The 17,800-nt window shown below is 40.5% G+C and overlaps 1 protein-coding gene across 4 annotated transcripts in view; it reads left to right on the top strand.

The window, feature by feature from the left end:
* The window catches only part of aplp2 (amyloid beta precursor like protein 2), a 119,799-nt gene that overhangs the window by 86,160 nt on the left and 15,839 nt on the right, over nucleotides 1-17,800 (top strand). For 2 of the 4 annotated variants that reach the window (XM_088345747.1, XM_088345745.1), the window contains exons 12-15: nucleotides 4,115-4,214; nucleotides 11,989-12,165; nucleotides 13,262-13,297; nucleotides 16,663-16,745. In XM_088345747.1, the coding sequence (XP_088201873.1) occupies nucleotides 4,115-4,214; nucleotides 11,989-12,165; nucleotides 13,262-13,297; nucleotides 16,663-16,745 (396 nt within the window). The remainder of the gene's footprint in view (nucleotides 1-4,114; nucleotides 4,215-11,988; nucleotides 12,166-13,261; nucleotides 13,298-16,662; nucleotides 16,746-17,800) is intronic. The other 2 variants (XM_088345748.1, XM_088345746.1) reach the window with 1 other exon arrangement.

Here is a 17,800-nt window from a genome sequence, read left to right as displayed (position 1 = left end):
ACATTTAAAGGGATAACTGTAAGCCATATATGTTTTCAGATAAGGTTAATAGCATTATCAACAGCTGCCATGATGACCAATTTCTCCAAATATGGTCTGATATCAGCATGACGATACTTGCATCGTTTACCCGTCACCCTCGGCTTTCTTCAAGTTTTTGGTGGTGTGCTTTGTCATATGAGAAATGTTTTTATTGCCCGAATCAAGGTTGGCAAATACAAATGTACAACACGAGCGTGCTTTCAAGCGGAGACACGCAGACAAAATTGAAACAACCTTGTAGCTGCTGACTCATTTGTGACTTATCAAAACATTGCGAAACACAAACAATCTTCCCGGTTGCCTCCGTTCTTCACTTTACAAAAACAAGAAAACATTGAATACAGGGTTCGTGCGGGTGCTTGAAAATGATTGAGACATTATTTAAAAAGTGGGTGAAAATGACGCCGACAGGTGACATGTGAAGCGTCACTGCTCCATACTGGTCTCACCCAAGAGGACGGCTCTATTTAGAAAACAGGCTCTTTCGGCTCGGCTCACTGAGAAGAGCAGGCTTTTTCGGTTTCCAAACGGCTCTTTAGATTTATTTGTATTTTTGGATGATATATTATCAATAATGATAAAAAAAATGGTCCGTCCTTGTGTGCCCTGCGACCGACTGGCAACCAGTTCAGGGTGTCCCCTGCCCACTGCCCGAAGACAGCTGGGATGGGCTCCAGCACCCCCGCGACCCTACTGAGGATAAGCGGTGCAGATAGTGGATGGATGAATGGAATAATAATAAAACATTAATCACCAAGTTATTAGGTTATTAGTAATTTCATGGTTTTCAGGGGATCCCTGCTAAATACATAAACTACAAATGAAAACATTCACAAATCTACACAAAAAAAAAATCTTAATTAGAAAACATTTTTTGATTTTCACACACTGAACAGATTTAAAATCAAACAACACATAATCCCTGAAAATGCAAAAAAATAAAATATAAATTAAAAATATGAACTCTTCTATAAAGAAATGATAAAATGCAAAAAAATAAACTATTTACAATCATATTTAAACCGATTTACACAGATAGTGTGACGATGACGTGAAAGCTAACGTCTATTCTCCTGTCTTCTGTATCCCTTGTAGATTAGTAGATAGGATCTGGCGTTATCCCTGCCGCGATCCGAGTTTGATTCCCGTTGCATCCAAATTTTGCAATTGTTGTTTGTGATATATTTTGATTGATCAATCAATGCACAAATACTGTACATATCTATTTTTAATGCAAATCTAGCCCTTACTGTAGTTTTAATTCTATACACCTTATAGTGTGGAGCTCCATATACATGAAAACATATAGATAGATATTTTATTCATCCCCGTAGGGAAATTCACACTTCCAGCAGTATCCTTGTGTTGAAAATAAAAGATATAGAATACAAAATACCCAATTTAACGTTTTTTAAATAGTGCTACGGAAAATATACACTGTTCTAAAAATAGGGTAATATGCAAATGTGGGGGTGGGGTTTAATGTGCGCCATTACTCCCTCGGGTGGAGTTGAAGAGCCTCATGGCATGAGGAATAAATGATCTCCTCAGTCTGTCCGTGGAACAAGACTGAGACAGCAGTCTGTCGCTGAATCCAAATATCTAAATAAATGAAAAATATCACCAAAGACAAATTTTTAGGGGTGCACCTTATATCCTGGGGCGCCTTATAGTGCGTGAGTTATCTTAGTTTCTATCTTTAATATAGGCAAGACTTCAAATTTTCTTCTTCTGATGTAGCATGTGCAATCAATCAGTCTGTGTGCCAGCGTTCCACTTATCTCGGCAGCCTGCTGGGACTTTGTCAATAATGCCGACGCTTGCGACGGAGAGTGTTGGAATGCGGTGAATAGAGATGGGGATTGAGGCTCTTTTCAGAGAACCGGCTGTTTCGGCTCGGGTCGCTGAAAAGAGCTGAAACATTATGCACACAAATTGTACATTTTGAGATAGAGAGAGAGCGAGAGAGAGAGAGAGAGAAACGAGGGGGGGGGAGAAACGAGGGAGAGAGATAATAATAATAATAATAATAATAATAATTTCCTTGTATTGTCATTCTGTGTAACAATGTACACAGAACGAAATGTCGATTGCACCTGACCCGTTGTAGCGAGCCGATGCAGCCGCAGCCAACAGAGGGCGCCGCCGACCACTTTTTAAGTCTTAGGAATGACTCGGCCGGAGAATGTGAGAAACAAGGGAGAGAGAGAGAGAATGTGAGAAACGAGAGAGGGAGAGAGGGAGAGAGAATGCGAGAAACGAGAGAGAGAGAGAGATAAACGGGGGAGAGAGGGAGAGAGAGAAATGAGAGAGAGAGAGAGAATGTGAGAAACGAGAGAGAATGTGAGAAACGATAGAGAGAGAATGTGAGAAACGAGAGAGATTGTGAGAAACGAGAGAGAGAGAGAGAATGTGAGAAACAAGAGAGAGAGAATGTGAGAAACGAGAGAGGGAGAGAGAATACGAGAAACGAGAGAGGGAGAGAGAATGTGAGAAACGAGAGAGGGAGAGAGAATGCGGGAAACGAGAGAGAGAGATAGAGAAACGGAGGAGAGAGGGAGAGAGAGACATGAGGGAGAGAGAGAGAGAGAATGTGAGAAACCATAGAGAGAGAATGTGAGAAACGAGAGAGAGAGAATGTGAGAAACGAGAGAGAAAGTGTGAGAAACGGAGAGAGAGAGAGAGAATGTGAGAAACGAGAGAGAGAATGTGATAAACGAGAGAGAGAGAATGTGAGAAACAAGAGAGAGAGATAGAGAAACGGAGGAGAGAGGGAGAGAGAGAAATGAGGGAGAGAGAGAGAATGTGAGAAACGAGAGAGAATGTGAGAAACGATAGAGAGAGAATGTGAGAAACGAGAGAGATTGTGAGAAACGAGAGAGAGAGAGAGAGAGAGAGAGAATGTGAGAAACAAGAGAGAGAGAATGTGAGAAACGAGAGAGGGAGAGAGAATACGAGAAACGAGAGAGGGAGAGAGAATGTGAGAAACGAGAGAGGGAGAGAGAATGCGGGAAACTAGAGAGAGAGATAGAGAAACGGAGGCGAGAGGGAGAGAGAGACATGAGGGAGAGAGAGAGAGAATGTGAGAAACGATAGAGAGAGAATGTGAGAAACGAGAGAGGGAGAGAGAATACGAGAAACGAGAGAGAGAGAGAGAGAATGTGATAAACGAGAGAGAGAGAATGTGAGAAACGAGAGAGAGAGATAGAGAAACGGAGGAGAGAGGGAGAGAGAGAGAGAATGTGAGAAACGATAGAGAGAGAATGTGAGAAACGAGAGAGGGAGAGAGAATACGAGAAACGAGAGAGGGAGAGAGAATGTGAGAAATGAGAGAGGGAGAGAGAATGCGGGAAACGAGAGAGAGAGATAGAGAATCGGAGGAGAGAGGGAGAGAGAGACATGAGGGAGAGAGAGAGAGAATGTGAGAAACGATAGAGAGAGAATGTGAGAAATGAGAGAGAGAGAGAATGTGAGAAACGAGAGAGAAAGTGTGAGAAACGGAGAGAGAGAGAGAATGTGAGAAACGAGAGAGAATGTGAGAAACGAGAGAGAGAGAGAGAGAGAATGTGACAAAACGAGAGAGAAAATGTGAGAAATGAGAGATAATGTGAGAAACGAGAGAGAGAGAATGTGAGAAACAAGAGAGAGAATGTGAGAAATGAGAGAGAATCTGAGAAACGAGAGAGAGAGAATGTGAGAAACTAGAGAGAATGTGACAAAACGAGAGAGAAAATGTGAGAAATGAGAAAGAGAATGTGAGAAATCAGAGAGAGAGAGGAAAACAGTGCGAGAAAAAGAGGAAAACAGATGGATACAAAAATAAAGCATGAGAGCACACAGAATGGTGTATACTACATTGCCAAAAAACGAGAAAAGTATCCTAACCGCCACCTGTTGGCCATATAGTGCACATCCAGGCGTGCCTTTGCATGTTTACATGGCGCTCATTAAGTCTGACAGCCTGGAAAATGTCACAAAAGGATTTAAACGTTGTGCTTATTTGCATACGAGTCTTAATGTCACATCACATGAGTGCGTGACAGACTTCCCTCTCTCTTCTTGTATTTGGCAGGTAATGACTCACCTCCACGTGATTGAGGAGAGGATGAACCAGAGCCTCTCCCTTCTCTACAAGGTCCCCTATGTGGCCGACGAGATCCAGGATGAGATCGGTGAGTACGAGAGAATGAGATATAAGAAAAGGAAAGAAAATATACAGAGAAATGGAAGTTGCTTTAAATGATATGTATTGATTTATTTAGAATCTGGCAGCACGGCGGCACAGTTCTGAGGTCATGAGATCAAACCTTCCTGTGTGGAGTTTGCATGTTCTCCCCATGCTTGCGTGGGTTTCCTCCGGGCACTCCGGTTTCCTCCCACATTCCAAAAACATGCATGTCAGGTCAATTGGCCGGTACAAATTGTCCCTAGGTGGGCATGAGTGAGTTGTCTGTCCTCTGTGTGCCCTGGAACTGGCTGGCAACCAGTTCAGGGTGTCCCCTGCCCACTGCCCAAAGACAGCTGGGATGGGCTCCAGCACCCCCGCGACCCTACTGAGGATAAGTGGTTCAGAAAATGGATGGATTTATTTATAATCCAATTTGGTGGTAAGCTATTCGGCCAGCAGCTCACAATTTCCCACTTGAATTAGCTCCCAAAATAGCCTCTTTTTGTCTCAGTAGTATTTATCACAGTTAGAGTTCCTGTTGATGCTTTTCAAAATAAAGTTCTCTAATTAGTTGATCAAAACAATCGTTGAAAATTGGCGGAATTTCAATCGGACACACAACAAAATACATCTTCTCGGATGAAGCATGACACTCGTATGCAAATCGTTATTATTTTTATGACGAAGACAACTGTGGTGTACAAATCCTTATTTTACTGCTGGAAGCTTTGGTCACTTCCTGTGAATGAATGCAATGTCTGTCCGTGGGCCCTTTTGTGTATTCCCTTTTAAGAAAAAGGAAGAGTGTTGGCAGAGTCAGTGGTTAAAAAAGGTACTCTACAGATAACAATCCAGCCTGTAAGACTAGGTGGAGAGAAGCATAAGAAAAAAATAGCCACTTCAAGTAGTCAAGTCATGTTTGTTTGTATAGCCTTTAATCACAAAGAGTCTCAGAGGGCTGCACAGACCACAGATTATTGCAAACCACAGACTATTATGACACCATCCCCTGATCTAAAACCTACAGGAGAGCAAATACACAGATATTGTCAACATAAAATATAGGTTATTCATATGCTATAGAATAGAAGTGTGTTTTAAGTTTAGATTTAAACATTTCCACTGAGTCACTCTGGTTGATTTGTCAATGTTCAGAGACGTTTTTGAGAACAAGTCACAGCATTTAGATGGACCAATAACATTTCAGGCTTTTCAGAGTTAAGGCGCAAGAAGTTGAGTGACATCCATTCTTTTATCTCAGTGAGGCAGGGCTCCAAATTTCCACAGTTTAGTGTGGCAGATTCTTCCATCGCAAGATATAGTTGAGTGTCATCTGCGTAGCAATGGAAACTGATATTATACATGCGAATAATATCACCTAATGGAAGCATGTAAATGCTAAAAAGAAGGGGGCCAAGTACTGAACCCTGCGGAACACCACAGGTAACACTAAAGGGCTCAGATAAATCAATGACCTGCAGTTTTTAATATGTCCACTGGATATTGTCAAAGCATGCAATAAAATACTTCAGAAGTATCCCTATTTTTCAAAGAAAATGACCAAATTAAGATCTTAAAATGGAGTTATTACATTGTTATTACTCTTACTTAAAGTTTTCATTATAAATGAATATCATTATTTTTATATTTAGTGTGTTTGAAGACCAACTGGATTAAATGGTCCTTTTATTAACAAATAGACATTAAAACAGAACTTGCACAGGTAAATGCAAACAAGAAAAGAATGGATTGGCTTATGGTGTTTATTTTCCTTATCTGTTGTTGTGATATCATACTTAAGACAAAAATGAAATCCATCAATCAGCTATTTCTTTTTTTTTTTCTTTTCGGCCCAGACCCTGTGCAAATGTTTTCAAACCAATGCGACCCGTGACTCAAATCGTTTCACAACCTTTAGCATAACTTCACTTGCATGGCTGTCTAAAATACAAAACAATACTTGAAACCAGTGTTCCCTCTAAGCAATTGCGCACTGCTCGCACATTCTCAGCGCACAAGAAAATCTAGCCGGCGCACAAAAATGAAGGCTCAAAATTACTAATTAAGAAGAGACTTAAGTCAAAGTTACAGTGCATGAAGGTAAAAATACACTGGTTCCCCTGACGTTGTGCCCTAAATGCGGTATTTTGAAGTCGAGTAAAAGTAGAACGAAGTTGAGTAAAGTTAGTAGAGAACCGGCTTCTTCGGCTCGGCTCACTAAAAGAAACCGGCTCTTTCGGGTCCTAAACAACTCTTCAGGTTGTTTTTGCTTCTTTAATCCCCACATGACCAAATATTATGTAAGATTATGCACACACTAAAAGGAAGGGGGAATAGAACAAAAAAAAAAATACCAAAATTAAAAAGTAGTGAAAAGCTGAGAAAAAAAGAAACAAAAGGAAGAGGAAAAAAGAAGGAAAAGTTTAGAAAAAAGCCAGAAAAAAAGAAAAGAAAGAAATGTAGGGAAAAAAGTAAATAGAGAACAAAAAGAAAAAAGTAACAGCTCGGAAAAAATAAACACAATGAGACTTTTTTAAAGGGAAAAAAACACGAAAAAAGAAGAAAAAAGTTTGTGTTGCATTCAAATAATTTCCAATTATATCAACTAAATCTTGTTGCCAACATTATACTTCCATTAAAAAATGTGATTAAGTACAGTTCTGTATCTTACAACCGACTAAATAAGCCCCCCAAAATGTTAATATTATGCGACAAAATATATCAGTAAATAAAAAGAAATGGATATCTTGTGAAAGAATTGTAAGAACAAACGACGTTTGTAGGCCGTACAACCTTCAATTCATTCAAAAGAGAAAAATAATTTTGCATTGCCGGAAACTCAGCAAAATGTAACTTGATGTCAAGTTTTGGACATGTTTGATAACGAATTATCTTGCCACACTTGGGATTATGGTTGCTCACTGTTGTTTCAAGCATCGCTCACCGACTTTGTGTGAACGCTCAGACCCGTAAGGAAAATTACAGGGAGCATTGCTTGAAACACAATTTTTTTTAGGGTTAAATGATTTCAAAAACTTAAAGGGAATAATTAAAGTACATTTCATCAATATTTTGTATGTTTTACACAAAAAAAAAACGGGTAATGGAAAGATTCAGACATGAAAATGTTGCTCCAAACAGAGAATCAACCGTGTTTAAGGTGCTGTATTAACAGGGTTGGGTAGGGTTACTTTAACTGGATTACTTTCAATGACTTTTGGATTACTCCAATACCAAATATGCTAATAAAAGACAAAAGAAACTAAATAGGATTAAAATGACTCAATTTGGGGAGTAACGGAATACATGGAAGGGCAAAAATGATGTTGGCAAGGATTTATTTTCATTTTGTTTCTGTCGCTTTTTATGTTAGTTTTGCCGGAGATCAAAGCCAGGAGAGAAAGCTTACCACGTGTTGTGAGTCATCATTTTATTGATATTTAGTTTCTTTTGACTTTTATTCGCATATTTGGTATCGGAGTAATCCAAAAGTCATTGAAAGTAATCGAGTGAAAGTAACCCGACCCAACCCTGTGTATTAATGCATATTTAACTGGCCATTGAGAAGAAAGTAGCCTCAAACGATTAATAATGAAGCGGCTCAGGTCAACGGTTAAACGTGTTGTTCTTTTTGAGTGCGGAAATGCGGACGAAAGCGGCAGCCTGTCGGCATCCAGATGAAAGTCGAGCGAGCTGGCTGACAGAACTGGGTCACGTTTGAGCCCATTCCTACCAAGAGACTCCCTCACAAAAAGAAAACACGCAGACAAATACTAATTGCTAGTTAGCGAAGGCTTGGGAACGCATTTCCAGTTTTGGGGACAGTCGGTTAACGTTAATGATGGTTCGCAAAACAAAGCAAAATGTATGATCGAGGGTGTCATTTAGATAGATAGATAGATAGATAGATGGACACTTCATTCATCCCCGTAGGGAAATTCACACTTCCAGCAGTATCCTTGTGTTGAAAATAAAAGATATAGAATACAAAATACCCAATTTAACGTTTTTTAAATAGTGCTACGGGAAATACACACTGTAATAAAAATAGGCTAATATGCAAATGTGGGGGTGGGGTTTAATGTGGGCTTTTACTCCCCTAGGTGGAGTTAAAGAGCCTCATGGCATGAGGAAGAAATGATCTCCTCCGTTTGTCCGTAGAACAAGACTGTGACAGCAGTCTGTCGCTGAAGCTGCTCTTCTGTTTGGAGATGAGGCTGTGTAGTGGATGTGATGAATTGTCCATGATTGACCGCAGCTATAGACTCAAAATATTAAACTTGTGCCACAAAATTAGAGTTGTAGCCGCTTAACATGACGTGCGAATTTGTGTTCAAAAATTACGAAATCTTAATCTCAAAACAGGTGTAACACTGCCAAAAGAAAAATCTTACCCGATCGAGAATTTTCAGTGGAAGTTTTGTTGTTTAAAGATATCTTTACCCTGTTTTTCTAGGTAAGTAGTATTGCTAATTTCAAGAAACATCTTCTACAATATTGTAACAAAACAAACCTGATCTCATCTCATCTCCTCAGCTGTACCGCTTATCCTCATTAGGGTCGCGGGGGGGCTGGAGCCCATCCCAGCCATCTCCGGGCAGTGGGCAGGGGACACCCTGAACTGGTTGCCAGCCAATCGCAGGGCAAAACAGACCTGATATTTTATTTAAAAAAAAAAAATTAAAAAAAAGATTTGCCTTAGTAAAACATTTGTTATTTTAAGAATATCTCATCTCATCTCATCAGCCGTACCGCTTATCCTCGTTAGGGTCGCGGGGGGCTGGAGCCCATCCCAGCCATCTCCAGGCAGTGGGCAGGGGACACCCTGAACTGGTTGCCAACCAATCGCAGGGCACACAGGGACAGACAACTCATTCGCTCATTCACACCAAGGGACAATTTGGACCGGCTAATTTCCCAAAAACAAAATAAAAGCCCTTGTTTCTGCCTATTGGTAAGATACAAAATTCATGAAATGAAATGATCTGCATTTATACAGCGCTTCTCACTTCCCAAAGCGCTTTACAGTGTGCTTCACATTTCCCAATAGCGGCCCTGCAGCCATGTAAGGCGCTAACCTGCTTATTGGGGGTATTAGGGGTTCAGTGTCTTACCCAAGGACACTTTGACATGTAACACGGAGGAGGAGCCGGGATTCGAACTGAGATCTCTTGATCCCAAGACGAGCGCTCTACCTCCTGAACCAAAATAAAACCCTGCCCCGCTGGGAAATGATGCCTCTTATTTTTAAAGTGTTTTTTCCTTGTCTTTTTACTATTTTTAAGAATTAGCTTTTACAAGGATCTGGGGAAAAAAAACTAAAAATATCACCCATAATAAAAACAGAATACCTTATTTTATGAATTACGTGTTTTTTAATTCGCCCCTAATATAATGTAATATATGTACACTGAAAAAATATTATATTTGGAAAAAAATCCTCATTTTAAGTATACATTTTCTTTTTTTAATGTATGTATTATTACCGTATTTTCCGCACTATAAGGCGCACCTAAAAGCCTTTATTTTTTTCAAAAGCTGACCATGCGCCTTATTTATGGATCAATATTAAATCGCAAAGTCTTCCAACTAACTTGCAGCCGCCGACTCGATTTTCCCCCGAACGCCAAGTAGTCCGCGGTGTATGCTGGGATTTATTTACCAGCGTTTCATTGGCTAACCAATGTGTCAATCATCATTTGAATCGATCACTATTGGCTAAAGTTATTCGGAGGTCAAGGGGCGGATCCTTTTTATCATTTAAAGCAGGGGTCGGGAACCTATGGCTCGCGAGCCATATATGGCTCTTTCTACGAGTATCTGTGGCTCAGAGACAGATTTGATTGCATGCAAAATTTCTCCATCTTGTCCAAAAGTTGTTTCGTCTATCCTATTAAGTTACACGTAAAGCTAAACCGAAACTTACTGACATACGATTACTTCGCAGTATATATATGGCACGTTTTTCACTACAATTTACAGTCACGGTGTCACACAAAAAAATGGGGGGAAAAAAAACTCGTTTTAGCTGTACAACGCTAAAAAATCCTTTATATAAAAGTTCACTATGTAATCTGTGTTCAGTGTTCAGATACCTTATGATGAATCCACAGAACTGTAAATACGCCAAAACACCGGAAGAGAACTTAGTCATTTGATTGGGTGAGTGGGAGGGATGGGTGGAGCTATGCAAAAAGTACAAGCACTCCTTCCCATCTCTCGCCAAAGGTAAGCACATAAGGCTCCCTATTCTCAGAATGTTGTGACGTTTTTACAAAATAAATGCTTGCATCTGGTTTTGAAACCAATATGTATGATAAAAAAGGGTCAAAAGGAGTTTAACCGATCTTGAGTCATTGCCATAAAGAGACAAGTTTAAAGTGGTATGTTTGTTGATTTTGGGACAGGGGCTCTGGCATTATTCTCTTTTTATAATTTTTATCAAATCATCAAAAATAAATGTGCTGAAGACTAAGCTTTTTAACTGGGGCGCGGGTTTAGCAATTTAGTAAATTTGTCTCATAATATATGGTGTGGCTCTTTCCCAAAATAAAATTAATATTTTTTGCTATTATGGCTCTTTGAGTCAAAAAGGTTCCCGACCCCTGATTTAAAGGCTGGCATTGGCTTAAACGGCGAAACAAAGCCTGCAATTGGCCGAAAAAGATGAATGTGTATAGCACGTGGTTGACGGCATACAGAAAGCATTTTTTACTATACTGTATTTGTAAATATTTTATTCTCCTGGATTTACTACACTCACGGATATAAGAGGACATTGGCTGCACATTATTATGAACACAACGACTTCAGTGAGCTACTCCGGCTATATATTATCCCTGTATCTGGTTTCAGACTGAACTCGATGTTTCTGTGATAAGCGGTGCAGATAATGGATGGAATGGAGTGTCTATTTTTAAATTAAACTCAATTCCAAGTGTTTATTGTCATATGCACAATAAAGTTGCGAGCGAAAATAGAAACTAAGGAATGGTTGGCATTTTTTGAATCCCAAGACCTTAACCTTCCGAATGATGGAACGATGCATTTGAGTGACATCGTACGGGCATCCGCACGTGTTCTCGACACGCATTTGCGTCTTTGCAAGCTTTCGGAATGTTAAGGGGGTAATAAGTTTGACTGAACTATCTGACTGTTTTGTCCACGTTCCCATTGTAGCGCCTTATAATCCGGTGCGCCTTATGTATGTCAAAAATAGGACCAAAAACTATTTTTTCGGGGTGCGCCCTATAACCCGGTGCGCCTTATAGTGCGGAAAATACGGTACCTTGTTTTTCTTGTGAAGTCCTTTTACTAATTCCCATCACTCACTACAAAACCTTGAAAAACCGAAGTGCTTTGCGGTTTCAAACTTCTGACTTTGACTTCCGACTGCCCCCCCCTTACCGCTTTCTTCTTCCTCACTGCCACCCCAGACCTTTCCACCGCCCCCTAGGGGGCGTTACCGCCCACTTTGAGACCTGGGGGCTGTTTACAAAACCAGAAGCGGACGCTAACATCTTGCCGGGGTTCATGCACACGCATCAGGTTGCCAGATAGAACTCTGGGAGCGAAAATGGCAGGGCGCACTGTACTTTGACTTCGTATCCTGAAACGCCTTCTTAACTTGAGGCATTTTCCCGTACATGTACTTTGAAACCTGAAACTTTTGTATGTAGAGATAATATAAAATACGACTACATTTCTACCAATGAGGAAGCATTTCTTTTTCACTGTGTTTATGAAATACATTTCATTTTTTGTTTTTAATATCCCAGACGAGCTGCTCCAAGAACAGAGAGCCGACATGGACCAGTTCCTGTCCTCCATCTCCGAGTCTCAGCCCGACATCACCGTTTCGTCGGAGGAGAGCGTGGAGGTACCCGTTGTGTCCGAGGGGAAACCTTACCGGCCCGTCCAGGTCACCTCTTTGGGGTCCCGCCCGGAACCGGAAGGTCAGCATATTTAATCAAACGTATTCCCTTCATAATGATCCGTTTTACCGTAAATTCCAGACGACAGAGCGCACCTGATTAAAAGCCGCATGACCAAATTTAGAAGTAAACTCAATTTTGTCTTTGTATAAGCCGCACCGGATTTGAAGTTGCATGACTAAACAGCCATAAGAATAAACTAATTCACATTAGAGGGAAGATCTCAAGCCCCAACCTGACCCAATCCCAGACTGAAATTCGAGGTATATAGCGAGCCATCGAGCTAAATTGCTAATTTGGAAATTCATATCAAACCGGGTGGTCTTTGCGCTAATTAGAAACAAATATTAGCTCTCATGCTCTAAACCAGGGGTGTCAAACAGGCGGCCCGCAGGCTGGATCAGGCCCGCTAAGGGATCAAATCCGGCCCGCGAGACAACGCTGACGGAAGCGCAAGAGAAAAACGAGCTGCAGGTTGAAATATGTCCACTTGATGTTGCCAAAGCCAGGTGCCTCTCTCTCTCTCTCTCTCTCTCTCTCTCTCTCTCTTGTTTTCCTCTTTTCTCTTTCCCCCCTTGTCCCCTTCTCTCTTTCTCTTTGGATTTCTTTCTCTATCCCTTTCTTTCCCCCTCTTTTATTATTTTTCTTTTTATCTCTTTTGTTTCTTTCTCTCTCCCTCTCTCTCTCTCTTTCTCCCTTTCTCTCCTTCTTTCTCCCACCATCTCTCTTTTTCTCTCCCTCTCTTTCTCTTAATTATTTCATTCTTTTCTCTCTCTAATCTACTAGTCCGGCCCCAGAGAGATTGTCTGTTCTATCGTGTGGCCCCAGCGTTAAAATGAGTTTGACATCCCTGCTCTAAACAATAACACAAAAACGGGTCAATATTTCAAGCACTCCTGTTCAGAAATGATTTCCATTGTAGTTTGCACACTCATAACTGTTTCCTTCTTTAGTCACATCTGAACTCGATCACTGCCAGATCCGATCAATGGACCGTTGACGTCTATAACCGTCAATGTCATTGAATGAGTTTTCCATATCTTACTTTTTTTTCCACTCACTTAAGTTTTTCTCTTCTTCTTCTTCTTTTTTTCCGTATATTTTTATTAACAACAAGGCGATCTGTCCGACCCTCAACGAACCTCCAAGAAAGGTTGGTGTCAATTTGGCGTCTTTCACCTTTTCATTTATTTTTTTTCCATTGTGCCTTTTCTCATTCTTCTAGGGCTATCATTTTTCTTATCATTATATCTTTTTTACATGTCATCATGTTGAAAAAAGCATGCAAAAATGGAACATCTGGGTACTCGGTCATTTGCTCAAATGCTAAGAATATTTGGCATCAGAGTCTAGGTCTCAGTCATACGTGCCGTTGAAATCTATCTGCAGAGGTTCAATTGAGCAATTGTTTGTTCTTTGGGGTTTTTTTTCTTAAAAAATAAATTAAAAAAATAATTTTGATTGGAAGCACCTCTTGTTATTTTTTTTAACTTACTGAAATATGCTATCCCCACCTAAATCTGTTTAGTTCTTTTTTGTGGCTTATCCTATTTCATTTAACTTTCTTTCTTATTGTTTTGTTTTTTCTCTTTTTTTTTTCCCATATTGTTTGTTTTTGTTTTGTTTTTCTTCTTGTTTCTCATTGTTTTGCTTGGTTTCGCTTTTTTGGGGTTTTTTTTTAGACCTGACCTTTCTACAGTGTTAACTCATATTTTAGCAAAAAAAAAGATCAATTTTATTGATTATTTTTTTGTTTCTTATTGATTTTTTTTATTGTTTTGTTTCGTTTTTCTTATGGTTTGGTTTTGCTTCGCTTGTTTTCATATAGTTTTGTTATGTTTTGAAACCTAACCTTTCTACAGTGTTAATTCATATTTTAGCAACCAAAAAAAAACAATTTTATTGATTATTTTTTGTTTCTTATTGTTTTTTTTTTGTGTGTTTCGTCTTTCTTATTGTTTGGTTTTGTTTGCTTTATTTTTTTTTAAACCTAACCTTTATACATGGCTTGTTTATATTTTAGCAAAAAAATAATCATTTTTATTGTTGCTTACCTTGTTTAGTTTTATTACAATTTTTATTGTTTTGGTTCGTTTTTCTTATTTTTTCATTTCTTGTTGATTTTCTTGCGTATTGTTTTGTTACATTTTTGTTATTATTTGGTTTTATTATGTTTTGTTTGCTTGGTTTCGCTTTCAGTTGTTTTTTTGTTTTTAGACCTGACCTTTCTACAGTGTTAATTCATATTTTAGCAAAAAAAAATCAATTTTATTGATTATTTTGTGTTTCTTATCGATTTTTTGTTTGTTTTTATATTTTTGTTTTGTTTTTCTTATAGATAGGTTTCGCTTTGCTTGTTTTCATTTAGTTTTGTTTTTAAACCTAACCTTTACTCATGGTTAGTTTATAGTTTAGCGAAAAATGATACATTTTATTGTCGCTTACCTTGAGAGAAAAAGGAAAAACACTATCGGGCTAAATAGGCAGAAATATTTCCAACGTAGTGCTAAGAGACCGTCCCAAGGTATAATAATAGCACCGCATTGAAAAAACATTGTAACAATAGTATAAATTGACGCAACAATGCAATAACGTGCATTTTTTACATCCTGTGCTACATCCTGCGGTAGGTCAGAGTGAAAAAGCTCAATAAGCAAAACACGTCCCAAGCCATCTGCACATAAATAATACATTTTAATAATCTTCTGTGTCTATTGTGTTGCATGTATTTTCTTCCACTGTACAGTATTCAGTATTGTTAAACCTAAGAGCAAAATGCCAACACAGCACACAGGTGATTCTTTTTTTGCATATCCTATGTTTAATGTTTTTACGGTTTTATTACCACACTAATTGTCAGGACCAGAACAGAAACAGGACCGTTCCACACAAGTTCCATTGAAGGAACGAGGAAGGGCTGCGCCCACGATCTGGTGTTCGCTTTCGTAGTCTGTTTGTGATCCGAGCACGGAAGTGGATCATCCGTAGCGAGCGTTGGCGGTGTCAAGGATGGAATAAAAAGGGGTCGGTAGCCGGGACAGGAGAACAAAAACGGGGTCGGGGTCGGAAACGAGTCGGAAGCCAGAACGGGAGAGCAGACGCGATCGGGGCGGAAACGAATCGTAATCCAAGACGGGAGAGCAGATGTGGTCAAGATCAAAACAGGTCAAAGCCGGAGGCAGACAGGAGCAAAAACGGGACAGGCGGGAGTCAGCGGTCGAAAAAAGGCTTGCTTTGAAAAACAGAGGTTCACAGACGGACCGACAACAGGGGATTGACAGGACAGGGTTTAAATAGTGGGGAAGCCAATCTGTCAATTGGGCGCCATGGCAACCGTGACACATATGTTTAACACTTAGAAATACATAGTCGCCAAAAGCAGGAATAGATACAATTATAATAATAGCTTATTTTCTTAATCAGTGTCTTTGACTGTTTTCCACCCTAACAAACATTTGACCATCAAAGCTTAATTTTTTATGTTGCGCAGTTCTGAGGTCATGAGATCGAACCTCCTGTGTGGAGTTTGCATGTTCTCCCCGTGCTTGCGTGGGTTTCCTCCGGGCACCCCGGTTTCCTCTTACATTCCAAAATCATGCATGTCAGCTTAATTGGCTGGTCCAAATTGTCCCTAGAGCGAGTTGTCTGTCCCTGTGTCCCCTCGACTGGCCGGCAACCAGTTGAGGGTGTCCCCTGCCCACTGTCCGAAGATAGCTAGGATGGGCCCAAGATTTAATTTCATTAACAATTTAACTAAGTGTACTCCATCGAAAACGGCCGAATTAGTGTCGTTGGAGTCTCTGGGAAGCCCTCTTCTGAAGTCCTTTAGCTCTCTCCTATTGGCCATCTTTTCCCCGCACAATGGCGTGCCGACTCCTCCCATGGGCGTGCCAAGGAAGCCCCCCTGGGCGTCGCGATGTCTGGAATACTCAAAACAACACCGAGCGTTTCTACGTCATCGGGGCCTTTCTGCGTCTGGATGTGCTGATTATCTTATCAGCCTTACGTCCTGTTCCCGCCGTTCCTGTAAACACCGTTTTCCACCAGGGTGCCCTGACATTGAATTACAGCCCAGTCAGTGAATATCTTTTGCATTAAATGTAATTTCTAGTCAATGGTATAAAATCCTTTATAGTCAAATGTATAAAATCCTTCAGTATATACATGTTTTACTGAAAGGAATGTGCTGTTATAATCTTATGGCCGACACCTCTTGAGGAAGTTGGTGACATTGCACCCCAGACACAATAAATTGAACATGTCTGTCACTATAAAGTTATCTAAAAGGATTGTTTTATGGTTAAAAGATTGATGCACTTTTTAGAAACGTTTAAGATTTTAGAGAAATGTTGCTCCGAACTGAGAATCCCCCATGCGTATTGTGCGAAAACCCTGAATGGCTTCCATTGTCGTCTTCCTCGGTGCTCAGCGGAGACAAGCCGGGCATGAGCCAGGCAATTCCAAGTTGTTTTTGAACGGGTTTTAGCTAACATCTCGTCTTCCGTTCCGACCTGCCAGGTTCCGCCGTCTCCGGACTGGACGGACTCATCGGCGCCGAGGAGAGGCTCATCAACAGCAAGACCAACATGGGACCTAATGTGGTAAGAACGATTGTTTTTGTTTTTTTGTTTTTTCACAACTAGGGTTACCAACATAGTAGCCCCGTAATAAGGAAGGACTGTTCAGAATAGAGCTTAGACCAGGGGTGTCAAACAGGCGGCCCGCGGGCCGTACCAGGCCCGCTAAGGGATTGGATCCGGCCGGCGAGACAACGCTGAGGGAAGCGCAAGAGAAAAACGAGCTGCAGGTTGAAATATGCCCACTTGATGTTGCCAAAGCCAGATGTCTCTCACGAACGCTGTACTTATATTTCTTTCTCTCTCTCTTTACCTCCCCTTTTCTCTTACTCTCTTTCTCACTCTCTCTCTGTCTCTTTCTCTTTTTTGTTTCTCTGTCTCTTTCTCTTTGTCTTTTTACCTTCTTTTGCTCTCTCTTCCTTTTTTCCTTTTCTCTCCCTCTCTCTCTTGCTTTACCCTTCTCTTTTTCTCTTTTCTTTTCTCTTTGGATTTCTCTTTTTCCTCCCCTATCACTATTTCTCTATCTTTTTTTCTAACATTCTATCTCCCCTGCTCTCTTTTTTCTCTCTCTCTCTCTTCTTCTTCTCTCTCTTTTTCTTTCTCTTGAATTTACTAGTCAAGCCCCCAAGAGAATGTTTGTTCTATCGTGTGGCCCTAGAGTTGAGTTTGACACCCCTGGCTTAGACAGTGATCGGTTATTTGGACTTTCTCAGGATTTGAATTTCTAACTGGCATGAACTAACTGGTCATTCACATGAACAGTGTCAGGATCAGAATGGAGACAGGACCCACTTGCGTTGCGTTTCTCACAAGTTTTATTGGAGGAAAGAGAAAGGGTTGCACCCATGATCCGGTGATCGCTGGGTGCGGGAAGCAGGTTACTCTGAACGCGGAAGTGGGACTTCCGTGGCGAGCTATGGCGGTGTCGGAAAAACGGGTCAGAAGCCGGGGCGGGAGAGCAAAAACGTGGTCGGGGTCGGAAAGGAGTCGAAAGCCAAGAGAGGAGAGTAGATGTGGTCATGGAAATAAAGAGGTCGAAAGCCGGGACGGGAAAGTAGACGTGGTCATGATCAAAAACG

This window comes from Urocampus carinirostris, chromosome 10, assembly GCF_059441175.1.
Source record: "Urocampus carinirostris isolate Australia breed hairy pipefish chromosome 10, RoL_Ucar_1.0, whole genome shotgun sequence".
Taxonomy (NCBI): Eukaryota; Metazoa; Chordata; class Actinopteri; order Syngnathiformes; family Syngnathidae; genus Urocampus; species Urocampus carinirostris.
The sequence above is the reverse complement of the archived record's forward strand: the minus strand, read 5'-3'. Positions and strand labels throughout refer to the sequence as shown.